General features: G+C 42.0%; 1 protein-coding gene across 11 annotated transcripts in view; it reads right to left on the minus strand.

Moving 5' to 3' along the window:
* RALGPS1 (Ral GEF with PH domain and SH3 binding motif 1) overlaps positions 1-16,121 on the minus strand; it is a 379,879-nt gene that overhangs the window by 239,172 nt on the left and 124,586 nt on the right. The window contains exon 5 of one of the 11 annotated variants that reach the window (XM_037745927.1): positions 11,839-15,857. The exons of the other annotated variants lie outside the window; for them this stretch is intronic. Coding sequence (XP_037601855.1) covers positions 15,747-15,857 — 111 coding nt within the window. The 3' untranslated portion in view covers positions 11,839-15,746. Of the gene's footprint in view, positions 1-11,838; positions 15,858-16,121 lie in introns of those variants that run through there. 11 annotated transcript variants of the gene reach the window in all.

Consider the following 16,121-nt stretch of genomic DNA (forward strand, 5'->3'; position numbering starts at 1 on the left):
ACCCTTGTAATTATTTTGGTAAATCTCTTACCTTTCCCATTAGCCCAAGGATTCCTCATTCATCCCAAGTTCCCTGAAATACCAGGCAGGGGGTCTTACACACATTATGTACCTGGTCAATAGGTGCTGACCAACTGAGTGATTGATAGGCACGAAACCAGCAACCCAAGCTGACCCCATGAATGCCTACACCAGCCCCACATGAAGATCATTTGGAAGAATTATCCTCTAATTACATTCAAATCTACAACTCCACTCAGAAACCTCAGACATCTGGCCCCTTGCACACCAGCCTTCCCCCAGATGCCACTCAGCCTCCAAGAGCTGCCTCAGTCCTGGCCTCAGCATATGTGCAGCTGAGACTGCTCAGCCTGTTCTAACCATCTCCACATAGGAGCGGCAGTGGTTTAGGGGATTCCACAGTCTCACAATCACCTCGTGGTGTCACCCAGGTCTGAAATGGACCAAGGGGGCTACAGGCAGGGGCTGGCCACAGCCCAAGCCCTGGGTGCTACAGGTCCAAGAGGAGAGAAGGGTGGCCGAGACACAGGGCTGCTCTCTGCAAAGCTGGCAGGCTCAGGGAGAAATGGTACAAAATCTGCTGCCCAGGGAAGTATCTGGGCTTAATATTTCAAGGGGCTTTCCCTGCTTAAAAAATTTTTAATTCAAAAAGGGGAAATAACTAAAAGAAAACAAACAAGAGATCAGTACTTATTTTATGAGTAGGTTTTATCTAAGAACTTCATATTTTCCACTGAAGGAAAAGCCAGTCTGAATCTAAAGATTCAGATTCTCAATACCTACACTCAGGAGAAAGAAACAATCTCCAACCATAAATTAAAATTTGCTTTAAACTCTCATTTCCCAAGAGAGTCGGGGCTTCGGAGCCCTCCACACCCTGCAATTGGGCCCTGACTGTCTCCCCGTCTAGTCGGAAGGCAAACAACACAGGCTATTTGTAATGACAAGTAAACACTAATGAATTTTGGAGCATGTCTGGTGCTTGCATTTATGGATCATAAAATCATTTGGCTTCTTCCTGCCCCATGCTGACCTGCCAATGAGGCAAATCCAAGTATTCACAGGCAGGCAGGGGCTGCCAGGACCACTCTGCAAGACAGGGGACAGGGGATGGGAGGAAATGCCTATTAATCTTCCTATTACATATAAACCAATTTTTATGCTCAGACATTCAGTCTAAATCTTGGCATGTAAAATCCTATGATCCCATAAAAGTATTTATTTTTTAAACTTCTTAGGGTGGGAAGGAGAGTCAACCTGTCTCAGTCAAATATAAGTACAAACATAGTCAGAAGTTACCAAGACGGCTATTAAAATATCAGCCAGATATAAAGCTTTTAAAATGCACTTTTTCTAGTTAGACATATAATTTGTCTAATATACCCTACTGAATTCTAAGAGTCCCGACCGAGGAATGGTACTTCCATAAAAAATGGGCTCTCAGGCAGGCGCGGTGGCTCACACCTGTAATCTCAGCACTTTGGGAGGCCAAGGTAGGTGGAAAACCTGAGGTCAGGAGTTTAAGATCTGCCTAGCCAACATGGTAAAACCCCATCTCTGCTAAAAATACGAAAAATTAGCTGGGTATGGTGGCAGGCACCTGTAATCCCAGCTACTTGGAGGCTGAGGTAGGAGAATCTCTTGAACTCAGGAGGCAGAGGTTGCAGTGAGCCAAGGTCATGCCAGTACACTCTAGCCTGGGCAACAAGAGCAAAACTCCATCTCCAAAAAAAAAGTTGGAGGGGGAGGCTCTCAGTCTAGGAACACCCTACACATCTCCAGCCACCAGGACAAATTCCCTCATTGCCCAGCCAAGATACAGCCCCTGTCCTGGCCACACTGCCATGATCACTGTGGAGGAAAGGACTTGAAGTAGCTCCGGAACTCCTTCCACCCCAGAGGACATCTAGGGGAGCCTCTATAGAACCCAAATGGCCCAGATGGGCCACTGGTATATAGGACCTTCCAAAGGCAGGCTTTATCCCACAAAGAGTCAGCACATCAGAGACCACAGGAAGAGTTACAAAAATGTAGAATGAGCTCCCATATAAGGGGAACTTTCTTAACCCTAAATAGCTTTGTAAAGCTTACTTCCTAATGGCCAAGTGTCCCCACATCTGACCCAAGTCATTTAAAACTAAAGACTCCCCTAACATGGATGATTTTGAGGCCCTCGATTATCAGGAGCCATCACTCATTCCCTGACTCCTCCGTGGGCTCTCAGCCCACCAGCCCTGCTGCCATGTTCTTGGCCTCTGTTCAGAAGCCAGCACAACATGAACACAGAAGGCACTGATCAAAGCAGGCAGGCCTCTCAGAGCCAGAAGGGCCCCAAGAGGCGAATGACATATTAGGACAAGTGGATGCTGATGGACAATGGAGCCCATTCCTGGCATCTTGAGAGTGCTTGGCTCTCAACCATTCCCATATCTCTGGGAACAGTACTTTGCCTTCAATCCCAGCCTAGAGGTGGAATCCAGGCAGTCATTTTGAATGACATGAATCTGAACCCTCCAGGCAATTAATAAATTCTTTGTGTATGAATTTGGAAGCTAGATGGAGGGAGAAAAGTAAATGAGTCTCTAGGACTCAGGACTGGTAGGGCAGCCACCTTAATGCAGTCCGGGGAAGTCAGGAGAAAGGGATGAGGAAGGACAGAGAGGAGAGAGATGAACAACTAGAGCCTGGCTAGGTGTCCAGGGCCTTGTTCCAACCACTCCCCACCTCTACCCTCCATGACACTGCCCTGTGAGGATGATCAAATTTCTCATCAAGTTGGCTTGCCCGACTCACCTGGTCTCCCACTGTTCTATTCTCACAGCCCTTCAGTCTGGTGGCCCCAATGAAGGAAAGGGTGGGAAAGGGAAGAAAAGATCTTGGAAAGATCCTCTCTTGGGAAAAATGGAAGCAAACAGGAAACCAGGGACTCCTTGGAAGAGTCAGGAACCCAAGAAACATAGATCAGGGACATAGTTTCCAATTCTGTGGAATTCTAGAATCTCTGTCGATATTCCTGGTGTGCAACTTTGCTTCCCTGCCTCCCTCCAGGGAGGACAGCATTTAAAACATCAAGAAACCCAGGGCTGTGGGCTAATCCTTCAAGGAAGTGGGAAAGGCAGAGGCTATGACAGTATTCCATCTCACAGGTATGCTGGGGACTCTTTTTCCAGGGTATGAAGTAGATGGTGGTAACTTTAAAGAAGAGAAAAGCCAACCTAGACTCTTAGGCTCAGATTCAAAGAAGTGAGGCAAATTTCCCAAGGCCACAGAAGAGTGAGTGGGAAGGCCCAAGTTTCAACCTAGAAAGGCCAAAATCCATGCTCACAACCCCTTCAGTAGATTTCACCCACCAACCCATCTCCTAGGGCCTAGATCAAACAAACATAAACAAAGATATCCGTGACTTTATTAATAATGAAATCAGATCCTTTCCCCACTAAAAGGGGCTATTTATACCCACAAACTTCAAGGAAAGGTAGTCCTATTAGGTGGAGGGTGCTCTGACTGCTGATCCCCTTGATGGATTGGAGGATGTTTGTTGGGTTGCAGGCGCTGGGGAATCTGAACTGCTCTGTACAGTAAAGGGAGATGGATGATCCCAGGGACAATTCACAATAAAGGATGAGTAGGGACTAAAGAGTCGTCCAGGGGAAAGCTGGAAGAGGCTGGGATGAGCTAAGGGGCCCCCAAAGATAACGCATCCAATGGGTATGTTAGAAACAGCGATGCCTATAGTGCCTATTAAAGCTGATAGTGCAGCTCCCAAATTTTCCTTTCAATGAAGTCTACGTGGCTCCTTAATGTTCTATATGACAGGTTCTTTGAGAAAAACTTGCAGAAGTGTCTCCACATCACTGTGGTGCAGTGAAAAATGGTCTATATGATAGAAATAAGCCTCTAGGGACTTGCATGGATATTGAAAGCAAACTCTGGCCTTTCTGAAGCCATAGAATTGGGATTCAAGATTCAAGAACATACATCTCAGAGAGACATGTGAGTGATGATTATAACAACAAATGAAAGCAGAAGAAAAAGAGGAAGAGAAGAAATAGAAGTAGCCATTTCCTGAGCATTGATTATGTTCTAGCTAGGATTTAAATCCATTATCACATGAATGCTCCCAATAATCCTGTAAAGTGGGTACTATCGTTTTCACCATTTTACAGATGAGATAATAAAGAGTCTGAGATGTTAAGCCCAGATTTACATATCTGTTTGTGGTAGAGCAGGATCTCAAACCCAACTCTGTCTGTACCACAACTCATGCTACTAACCAGGATGTCACCAATATCCCCGAAGACAAGGTGCTTGAGCTTCCTTTCTGACTCTTCCTTTACTTTCTGGAGGGTTGTAGGTAACCAGGGATCTAATTCAAGACATTCAACTTCACCCCATCCCATTTTTCCCACAGCTGCCTCTACAGGGGTTTTGTTTCCCTTGTCCTGCTGGGGTCCCAATCCCCAGAGACACTTCAGCCACTACTGAGGTTCCGGTGTCAAGACAGTCCCAACTAGATTCCTTCACAAGCTTAGAGGTCCTCCTACAGACAGGGCCAGGGGCAGCTGCTTCTAAGAACCTAGAGTTCTGCCAGAAAGCATGAAGATTAGGTCCATGGAATAGCCCAGCTACTTGAGCAGGAAGTGTTTTAGCTGCACAGTCATGCTGCTGGCACAGGGCACTTCACAGGGGTGTCACACAGGCACTTCCAACCCAACATGTGCAAAACCAAATTCTGCACATACCTACCCCACCCCCACATCATCTATTTTTGGTTTTTTGACCAGTCTATCCACTGCCCATGCCAGAAACTTGGGAGATATCCTTGACTCTTCTCTCTCTCACAACGTCTACATCCACCTTAGCACCAAAGCCTGCAGAGGACAACACCTAGAAATTCCTGTGTCTATATGGGTCATCCTCGTCCACTGCATTATCCTCACACAGACCATATTGTCTTTCACCTAGACCATGGGAGAATCTCTGAACGGCTCTCTCTTCCAAGTCCATTCTCCACAGAGCAGCCAGAGCAATCCTTGCAAGGCATGCAAATCTGATCAAAGCTCTCCCGTGTGGGAAACCCTCCAATGTTCTCATTGCTATCAAGGGATCCACACTGCCTGACCTGTCAGACAAGGGTCTTTGGCCCTGACCCCTGGCTGGCTCTCTAGCTCATCTGTGGCTTCATTGTGGCACGATCCAGCCATGTTGAAATGTTCTTTCAGTTCTCTACCTTCCCTATCTTGCTCTCTCTTGCCTCGGGCCTTGGTACCTGCTGCTCCCACTGCCTGAAAAATTTCTCCCCTTTACCAGTTCATTCCTCAGGTCTTGGCTTATATACTACAGTTCAGACAAGCTTTCCTGAGCCCCTGACCATACCCCAGACAAAACTGAATGCTCCTTCTATGTACTTCTATGGCACATGTAATTCCCCCGACAGCCCCTACCATTCTTTATTAAATTGCTTCTTGAGTCATGTCTTCCTTCCACAGACTATCAGCAATGTGCAGGGATGGGACCTAATAGTCTAATATGTGCATCTATGTATGTCTGGTGCCTAGGTAAGTACCCATTCATAGAAGGTGTTGAATAACTAACTGTTGACCAAATGAGTGTATTGTGTATCAACTAGCTGGAAGTAAAGTGTTTTGAAAAAGGAAGCTTTCCAGGAAATGGAGCTTTAACTCTTTAGGTACAGCAACTTTATACTCAATGAAAAATTACAGAACAAATACTATGTGCCCAGAACTATGCCAAGCATATGGGAGACAAAGACACACAGATATGGTCCCTGCTCTGGCGTCTCAGGAGCCTCTGGTATCCCTAATAAAAGTTATGAGCCCCCTCCCCAGTAAAATGTAAATAACAAAGGCATGAGAAATTTTGAGCACAATTTGCCTTAAAGTTACATTTTAAAAATCTTTTCAGAGATAATTTTGCCTCCTCTCCTCTCTCTTCCTCTCTCCCCCTCTCCCTTTCATGCACAAAAGTTAATACTGACACTCTAAAAAGAACAAAAAGAAATCCAAATTGTGCCAATAAGATTAAAATGAAAACTACAACACAAAGCATGCTGTGTCCTGGCATAAGAGAAGCAATTACCAGGGGTGTGGACATGTGGACCCTGGAGCCAGACCACCTAGGTTTGTATCTATCGCCACCACTGAGCAGCACTATTACCTTGGGCAGTTTTATTAACCTCTCTAGGCCTCAGTCTCTTCATTTGAAAATGAAGATAATAAAACTGCCTTCCTTATATTAATGTTGGAAATATTCAATGGGTTAATTCATGGAAAGTTATTAGAATAGTGCCTGTCACATAATAAGCATTCAATAAACAAAGTTATAATGATTATTATTGAATGTAACAATGGAATTGTGAAACACTCCTGGACATTTGACATGTACAACACTTCGACATTTGGTCAACCTGACTTCTTTAAATTTAGATACCAACAAATACTTGAAAACCCAGACACCCAAAGGAAGGCAGTGGTATACCAAATCATCACTTCCAAAGCCCACTGACAAGAGTCAGTGAATGTCGGATGTCAAAGAAGACCATCATTCTCCAACGGTTTCCCAGCTGGATCAACACTGCATCCTTTTCTTTCTCAAGTCCCTAAGGAAAACAGTGTCAAGGTTTTCTTCATGAGTGGCTTGTCCTCAAAGAAGGACTGTGAATCCATACTCCATTTTCATGTTTTGCTGAGCAGAAGTTACCTTCAAAAGCAGACAGTAGGAGAGGTGAGAGTGGGCATCCTAGTCTTGTTGCTGTTCTTCAGGGAAATACTTCCAGCTCTTGCCCATTCAGTATGATGTTGACTGTGGATCTGTCATAGATGGCTTTGTCATAGAACATTACTTTGCAGTATGTTCCTTTGATGCCTAATTCGTTGAAGGTTTTTATCATGAAGAGATGTTGGATTTTATCGAAAGCTTTATTCACATCTATTGGTTTCTGCACATTTCTGCTACTGAAGACTCAGCATGACTCTGCCACTCCCAAGCTGCACAAACATTTCTTCCAGCAGGAGGTTTGCAGACTTGTCCACCCACGTCTCTTCTTGTAGAAGACAGAGTGCCCAAAAATGCCCACTTTTCAGCAACATCCATAATGGTCAATTGAAAAGTTTACCTCATTCACATGGCCAAAAATATCTGGTTAAATAAGCCAAGTCATGAATGAATTCCTCTTTCTCTGTTTTGTAAGTTTTCCTTTCCTTTCAAAGGAAAAAAAGTAGAACTTCAGTCTGAAGTTCAGTCAAGTACTTTAAGTCTTATGCTTTGGAGAGCCAGTGAACTCCTGTGCAGTTGAAGCAGCTTTCTGTTCTGCTCCATTTCATAACAAAACCTCCTGAGAAAGCAGTGACTCAAGGCCCGGCTCTGATGAAATCATAGGCTGTCAAAGCAGGCTTTCAGGACCACTGCAATCTTTGACATCAATGCATGCTGACACAGAAAGTCACAGCCACAGTGACAGGTGGGCCTTCTTGCTTCATGAAAGCTACAGAACTAGATGTATTGCCAGCGAAGGCAGATACTTCATCCATGCACAGATAGCCTTGACATTACTTTTGGTCGAAATTTAGCTTGGCAAATGAAGTGTTTGCCATTTTGAAGACTGAAATTTCTCAAAGGGTTTGCAGCATAACAGTTTTTCTGGGATGTTGACAATACGCAGGTACAGATGTCAATAGGAGCTGCGTTGCACTAAAACTATCATTAGCAGTTCATGCAATGAGTTTTAAGAGAAACGGCATTGCTGCCAATTCTTTCCATGATCTGCTTCAAAATACCGGAAGACAGGTGAGCTACCCTAGAAATCACATCACCTGACACAGGAACTGCTTAATCTCCTTCCTCTGCTCTGAGCCACAACTCAGCTCAGTCATGTCTAAGTTACACAGCATCACCAAGTTCTCTCCTGCCAGAGTGACTTCGTTTGCTTGGCAATGCAATAAGCAATTCTGAAAGGTATTCCAAAACAAGGCTGTTGTGTTGGGGTAAATCTGAGTTTCCAAAAATTTCCAGCCTTTTCAAGTCAAGCCTACTTCTTACAAATAAGGTCCCCTCTCCCTTATGTATCTTCCAGAGGTGGATGCTCCTTCCCCTTTGCAGATATCATGCAACCATTGACAAGAAGCCTACCACTGCAGGCTAAATGTCTGCTTATGAAAGTAAAACTAAAGATTATGTAAGCTTCATAATATGCTTTTTTCATTGACATTTTCCAACTTAAGCGAAGATCAATATCAACACAAGAAGATGTGTATAATCATAAAGGTAAGTTACAGTTTCATAAATTCCTTTCTAATGGAACAAATTCCAGGCACTACAACAGTAGACACCATAACATAGTGACACGAAAACTGCAATTACCCAGACATACGTAGTAGCACCTCATGCCATCCCATACCCTTTAGAGTAGAATGATGCCTTAATATAATTTGAGAAAAATTTCCACAGAATATAGTTTTCAAAAGAAAGAAAGAGACTTGGCCAGGCGCAGTGGCTCATGCCTGTAATCTCAGCACTTTGGGAAGCCAAGGCAGGTGGAGCACCTGAAGTCAGGAGTTTGAAACCAGCCTGGCCAACATGGTGAAACCCTGTCTCTACTAAAAATACAAAAATTAGCCGGGCATGGTGGCAGGTGCCTGTAATCCCAGCTACTCGGGAGCTGAGGCAGGAGCATCGCTTGAACCTGGGAGGCGGAGGTTGCAGTGAGCCGAGATTGCACTGTTGCACTTCATCCTGGACAACAAGAGTGAAACTCCATCTCAAAAAAGAAGAAAGAAAGAGAGAAAGAGACTTTGACTCTGTGTATAGCAGAGCATTTTAACTGATGCTAACTATAAAAATTAGATAAAGTAAGTACAATAACAAAAGCATAGCAATTTAAAGATAGAGAACAACCAAAGAATCCAGGATTTTGAGGGCCTAAGATGCCAGAAAGAGAAGAAATGTGCTGAGGTGAACTCTGCATTTGCTACTGTTTTGTCTTCTGACAACACTAAGTGCTGACAGAGATGCTGGACAACTGAAACATCACAGAGTGCCGACAGAAATGTGAAATGGTACAATCACTTTTTACCTAGGTGATGGGTTGATAGGTGCAGCAAACCACCATGGCACACATCACCTACGTAACAAACCTGCACATTCTGCACATGTATCCCACAATTTAAAATAAAATTAAATTTTTAAAAACAGTATTAAAAAAAAAAAAAAAAACAGTTTGGCAGTATCTATTAAGCTGAATATACACATACCTTATGAGCCAGCAATTTCACTCCCACATATTGCATCCAAGAAAAATGAGTGTTTATGTCTAACAAAAAGCATGTTCAAGGATGTATGTGGCATCACTAGTCATAATAGCTTCAAACCAGAAACCCAAAATATCCATCACCATTGAAAAAGATAAATAAAATATGATCTACTCATAAAATGAATGGAATACTATACAAAAATGAGAACAGAAAAAACTCTGGCTACACATAAAAACATGATAAATCTCACATATATAATGTCAAGTGAAAAAAGACAGACAAAACATAGATATTTTACGATTCTCTTTATATGAATTTCAAAACCAGACAAAACTACCTATGGTGATAGAATCGTGGTTACATTTGTATATAGCTGATGACTTCGAGGGGGCATGAGGTAGGCTTCTGGGATGCTGGTATGTTTGTATATCTTGATCTAGATGGTGGCTACATTGTTTGTTTGCTTTGTAAAAATGCACTGAGTTATACCCTTAAGATTTGTGTACCCGATTATATGCACTTTTAAAATTTTCTTTAAAAGACAACAGACTTTAACAAATTATTGTTTAATGCAAATATAATAACAATATAGAAATGATTGCATATGTAGAAGAAAAATGTATAACAACAATACTGCAAAGAATAGGAGGGAGGTAAACAGACATACACTGTTGCAAATGTCTTACATTATACATAAAATGGTGTATTATCAACTTGAAAGTAGGCTATGATAAGTTTAAAATAAATACTAAGAACCCTAAACCAAGCACTAAAAGAAATTATACCTCGTAAGCCAATGAAAGAGTTAAGGTGGAATCATGAAGTGTGCTCAATTAAATAAAAAGAAGTCAGAAAAGAAAGAAAAAAGGAACAAAAAACAGTGTGAACTTACCTTTTTTTTGTTTTGAGACAGGGTCTTGACCCAGGCTTGAGTACAGTGGCAGAACTACGGCTCACTACAGCCCCAACCTCCTGGGTTCAAGTAATCCTCCCATCTCAGCCTCCTAATAGCTGGGACTACAGCAGGCATGCACCACCATGCCTGGCTGTTTTTGTTTTGTTTTGTTTTGTTCTCAGGTTCACACCAAACATTTGCCAAGATTGACCATAATCTTAGCCACTAGTCTCAATAAATTTAAAGTAATGTAAGTGATACAAAGTATGTTCTCTAACCATAATGGACTTAGAAATCAATACCAGAGGCCAGGTGTGGTGGCTCACACCTATAATCCCAGCATTTTGGAAAGCCAGGGTGGGTGAATCACCTGAGGTCAGGTGTTCAAGACTGGCCTGACCAACATGGCGAAACCCCATCTCTACAAAAAATACAAAAAAATTAGCTGGGCGTGGTGGCACATGCCTGTAATCCCAGCTACTCAGGAGGCTGAAGCAGGAAAATTGCTTGAACCCAGGAGGCGGAGGTTGCAGTGAGCAAAGATCGCGCCATTGCACTCCAGCCTGAGCAACAAGAGCAAAATTCCGTCTCAAAAAAAATAAAAATGAAAAAAAAGAAAGAAAAAAAAGAAAAAAAAATCAATAGCAGGAATATACCAAGACATTCCTCAAATATTTGGAAACTAAATAAGACATCTTTAGAAATCAAAAGTAAAATTAGGAAGCATTTTTAATTTAATGGAAATGAAAGCCCAAAATGTCAAAATGTGTGGTACCAAGCTAGAGCAGCACTTAAAAGAAAATGTATAGCATTAGATGCCTACATTAGAAATGAAGAAAGTACAGGCCGGGCGTGGTGGCTCACGCCTGTAATCCAGGCACTTTGGGGGCCAAGGCGGGTGGATCACCTGAGGTCGGGAGTTCAAAAAATGAAGAAAGTGCTCATATCATTGACTTCAGCTTCTACTTTAAGAAACTATAATTAAAGAAGAGTAAATTAAACCCAAAGTAAGCAGAAAAAGAATATGAACAGAAATCAATGGATCAGAAAATAGAAAAGCCACAGAAAAAATAATGAAACCAAAAGCTCTCTTTGAGATCAATAACATTAATAAATTTTAGCTGGACTGATCAGGGGAAAAAAAGCAAAGAGATACAAATTACCAATATGAGGAATAAGAGCAGGGGACACCATGACAGATTCTACAGATATTAAAAGATTAATAAGGGAATATAATGAACAACTTCATGGGAATAAATTTAACAACTTATGATGAAATGCATAGGCTCATTGAAAAACACAACCAAAACTCACTAAAAAAGAAATAGATAACCTGAATAGTTAGAGAAATTAAATTCATAGTTTAAAAGCTTTCCACAATGATCTAGCAATTACTCTCATTGGTATTTACCCAAATGGGTTGAAAACTTGTGTCCACACAAAAATCTGCACATGGATCGTCATAGAAGCTTTATTCATAATTGCCAAAACTTGGAAGCAATCAAGATATCCCTCAATAGGTGAATGGATAAACTGTGGTATATGCAAACAATAAGTTATTCAGCACTAAAAAGAAATGAGCTATCAGGTCATGCAAAGACATGAAGAAAACATAAATGCTTATATGAAATAACACAATCTGAAAAGGCTACATACTATATCATTCTAACTATATGACATTCTGGAAAAGATAAAACTATGGAGACAGTAAAAAGACCAGTGGTGTCAGGGGTTAGGAGAGAGGAACAGATGAATAGGAGGGGCACAGAGGATTTTTAGAATAGTAAAACTAGTCTGTATGACCCTATAATGGTAGATACATGTGATTATACATTTGTCAAAACTGATGAAATGTGCAACACCACAAATTAACTTTAATGAAAACTATGAACTTTGGGTGATGTTGCATCAGTGTAGGGTCATCAATTTTAACAAATCCACCACTCTGAGGGAGAATGCCTACAGTGAGGGAGGCTGTGCATATATGGAGAAGGAAGATATATAGGAATTCTCTGTACTTTCTGCTCAGTTTTGCTAGAAACCTAAAAGTGTTCTTAAAAATAAAGTCTATTTAATAGAAAAAAAAACTTACACAGAGAAAACTCCAGACCTAGGTGGCTCTACTGTTGATGTCTACCAAATATTTAAGAAAGACTCATACTAATTCTATACAAACTCTTGTAGAAAATTGAAAAGGAAGGAATATTTCTCAACTCATTTTGTGAGGGCAGCATTATACTGATACCAAAACCAGACAAAAACATTACAGAAAAGGAAAAATATGGATCAATATTCCATATGAACACAGATGCAGAAATCCTAAACAAAATGTTAGCAAATCAAATCCAACAACATACAAAAAGGATAATTCATCATGACCAAGTGAGGTTTACCACAGGAATACAAGGTTGGTTTCATATTCAAAAATCAATCAATGACATTCTCTACAGTAATGGACTAAAAAAGAAAAACGATTTTATCTCAATAGATACAGGAAAAGTATTTGATAAAACTCAAATACCCATTCTAGATTAAACACTTAATAAATTAGGAATACAAGGAAATTTCCTTAACCTGATTTTAAAAAAAAGGCATCTATGAAAAACCTACAGCTAACAGCAAACATCATCCTTAATGGGGAAAGATCACTTTTATTCTAAGATCAGGACCACACCAAGGATATCTGCTCTCACCACTTCTACCCAACACTGTACTAGAGGCTGTAGCCCATGCAACAAGGCAAGAAAAAGAAACAATAGCATCCAGTTCAGAAAGAAACAAGACTGTCATTATTCACAGAGACATCATCATCTGTGTAAAAATCCTCCACATATTTGGCAAAAGATGTATAAGACCTATACAATGCAAACTATATAACATTACTAACATAAATTAGAGAAGCCCTATATATATGAGGTGATATACTGTGTTACGAGTTCTTAATACTTGGAGATACATTGTGTTTCACATTCAGGTGACTCAATTCTCCCCAAATGGATCTACAGATTCACCACAATCCCAAATAAAATCCCAGCAGACTTCTTTGGTAAAACTTAACAAGTTGATTCTAAAATGCATATGGAAATGCCAAGGATTAGAATAGTCAGAACAATTTTGAAACAGAATAACAAACTTTAAGGATGTATACCACCTAGTTTAAGAACAGTGGAAGGAGTGGAAGAGGAGGAAGGGATTGCAAAGACGCATGCAAAAACTTTTAGGGTGATAGGTATGTTCATTATATTGAGATGGTGATGGTTTTACAGATACATACATATCAAATTGTTGACTTTAGTATGCACAGTTTATATGTAAATTATACCTCAATAACGCTGAAAATAATCTCATGCTGTCCTCATGTCCAATTCTTTTGAGGTAGTCATATTATAATCTCCATTTTACAGATACAGAAACTGAGATTCAGAAAGACTCAGTGACTTGACCATGGTAACAGAGATAGAAACCCAAGTCCTTCTCATTCTAGAGCCCAAGCTCTTAAGGAAATGCTTTTCTACATACCTGTCATTCATCAAACAAGTATTGACAAGTATTGATCCTGTCATGTACCAGACACGGCTTACTCACTGCTTACCATAAGGGATATAGCAATGACAGATAAGGTCCTACCCTTGGGAAGCTTTATTGCTGAGCCCAGAGCCCTTCTCAGCTTGACTTATTAGCACTGCCTATTGCTTTTCTCATTACATCCCTGACCTCTCTCAAAAATGAAGAAACAACTTGTGAGAGTTTCTGCCATGTGCCAGGCCCATACGAGGCCCCCTCTTACACAGTCTCCTTAACCATCATAACACTGTGAGATGGGTATCATTTCTACTTTACAAAGAAGAAAATGGAGACACAGAAAGATGAGGGAACTTGCCTATGATCACACAGCTGGAGAGTAGCAGAGCCAAGTTTCAAATGCAGACCTTCCTGCCTCCAAAAGTTATGATCTTCTCTCTACCCCAAACTTCCTGGGATCATGCAGTTGTTCCTGTGACAAGAGTCTAAACAAACCCTCTTTTCCTTGCAGACAAAAATTCCAACCAGGCGCCAAGTCTGCATGGATGAAAACAGCTGTTCACCAAAGGCTCTGTTTTGTGTTATTAATTCATTTAAAAGGAAATTTGGTTTCTAACCAACATTAATGTCATGTCCATGCTCAAGAAGGAGAAGAAAAATGAGTCTCAAAGTTGCAAAGTGTTAGATCAAATGTGCTGCTGGCCTGTGTGTGCAGCCAGTTCAGACTCCAGTGGGCTTTCCCCACCCTTCAGGCAGGTCTTTTCCCAGGCCTCAGAGAGGAACTCCAGCCTCTACTCCTATCTACACCATGAAATGAATGGAGGTGGGGAATTCCTTTTCTACTCTGTTTCCATTGAGAGTAGAAATTGTGAAAACAGATAGAGCAATTACTAGAAAATGTGCAAATAACAAATGTGAACTCAGAGTGGTACAAATGAGACAGCTGTTCAGCCTTTGGGTGCTAAGTAACAACAGCTCTAATGAGTCTTATGCTGGGAACCATCCTTTCTATGCCTTGGCCCCAACTGGTGGACACCAAGAATGCCCCTACTACCTGATCCAGTTTTTTGAACAAAGAGAGGCAGTACAGCATAGAAGTGGAAAGGATTTGATGGAGCTTAGTATTATTACTATTGCTATATCCTAAATGTATTTGAAAAATGACAAACAACATCAGGCACTGCATTAGGACACAGGAGCCAGGGATGAAGATGTACTGGCATGAGCTATGCATTCCTGGAGTTCATAAAGCAGGAGGGGGACTGACTTTGAACTCATAATTCAAACTTGTAAAAGCTGTAATATTTCAGTATGAGGGTGAACAGTTGCCATATGTAAGAAGTATGAGGCGGCTCTGAGAGGGAGCATGAGACACGGGAACACTACCTCAAAGCTCTCACTGCTCATGATCTCCAGGAGGCAGAGCAGAGCATTCCAGGCAGAGGACACAACCTGTCGGGAGGTGCTGAGACAGGAGGGAACACCAAAGAGGCTGTTGTGGGCACATGAGGTAGTGAACTGGAGCAGGAGGGAGTTGGGAGTCTGCTGCTGGCCTATTTCACAGAGCCTGGGAGGCTGCAAAGGTGGATCTGCATCCTAGGAGCAGTGGGGAGCCACAGAAGGCTCTAAGCAGGGCAGGGGCATGGTCAGACTTTGGCTTTAGAAAAATGTCTCTGGTTCCAAAGGGGAGCTAGGGAATGGAACTGAACATGGGGAGACAGGAAAAGGCTGCTGCCATCATTCGGAGGAGGAGTGGCAGTGGATTAGACTAGGCTGGTGTAGTGGAGAGAAATGGTCTGAGAAAAATGCCCAGCATGTGACCTGAGAGAGGGGTTTTAATGATGTCAGTGAAACCGATCTCCACTTTACAAATGACTGCCTGCTGGCCACATTATTCCCTTTCCGAAGGCCAAACATTGTGATTCCAAGGAGCAGCAAAGACACACAGGGTTTGTCCGACATCCAACACTGATCTCGGCTTTCTGGAATGCCCGCTTCTTCAGAGCAGGCAAACGGCATCCAGACAAAAGGCCAAAGGGTCAGGTTCCTGGACCCACAGGCAGTGTTTTCCTGAACTGCAACGTGTCATGTGGCCTGGAGCAAACTGTGGACTCCTGCAGGGAGTCTTCCATTCCGGCAGGCCAGCCTTTCTGTAAACCAGAAAGGGACCCAACAGATCCTGGCCAAGTCAAGCTCCAAGGTCTCAAGCTCCAGCCTGATACAGGGAAGGATGAAATCAAATGACTCTACAGTAAGCGCCCCACAGGAGTATGTCTTTTATCTGCAGAATGCCTCCTTTGTCTCAAAACATTTCTGTTAATGCCGCTCCCACCTCCTCACTCTAACCAGATCTGCCTTTTCCTTAAAACACCACCTAGCAGGTTCCCTCAGGGCCACAGACAATAAGGAAGAGA

The sequence above is a fragment of the Cebus imitator genome, unplaced genomic scaffold, assembly GCF_001604975.1.
Source record: "Cebus imitator isolate Cc_AM_T3 unplaced genomic scaffold, Cebus_imitator-1.0 Scaffold216, whole genome shotgun sequence".
In the NCBI taxonomy this organism is placed as follows: domain Eukaryota; kingdom Metazoa; phylum Chordata; class Mammalia; order Primates; family Cebidae; genus Cebus; species Cebus imitator.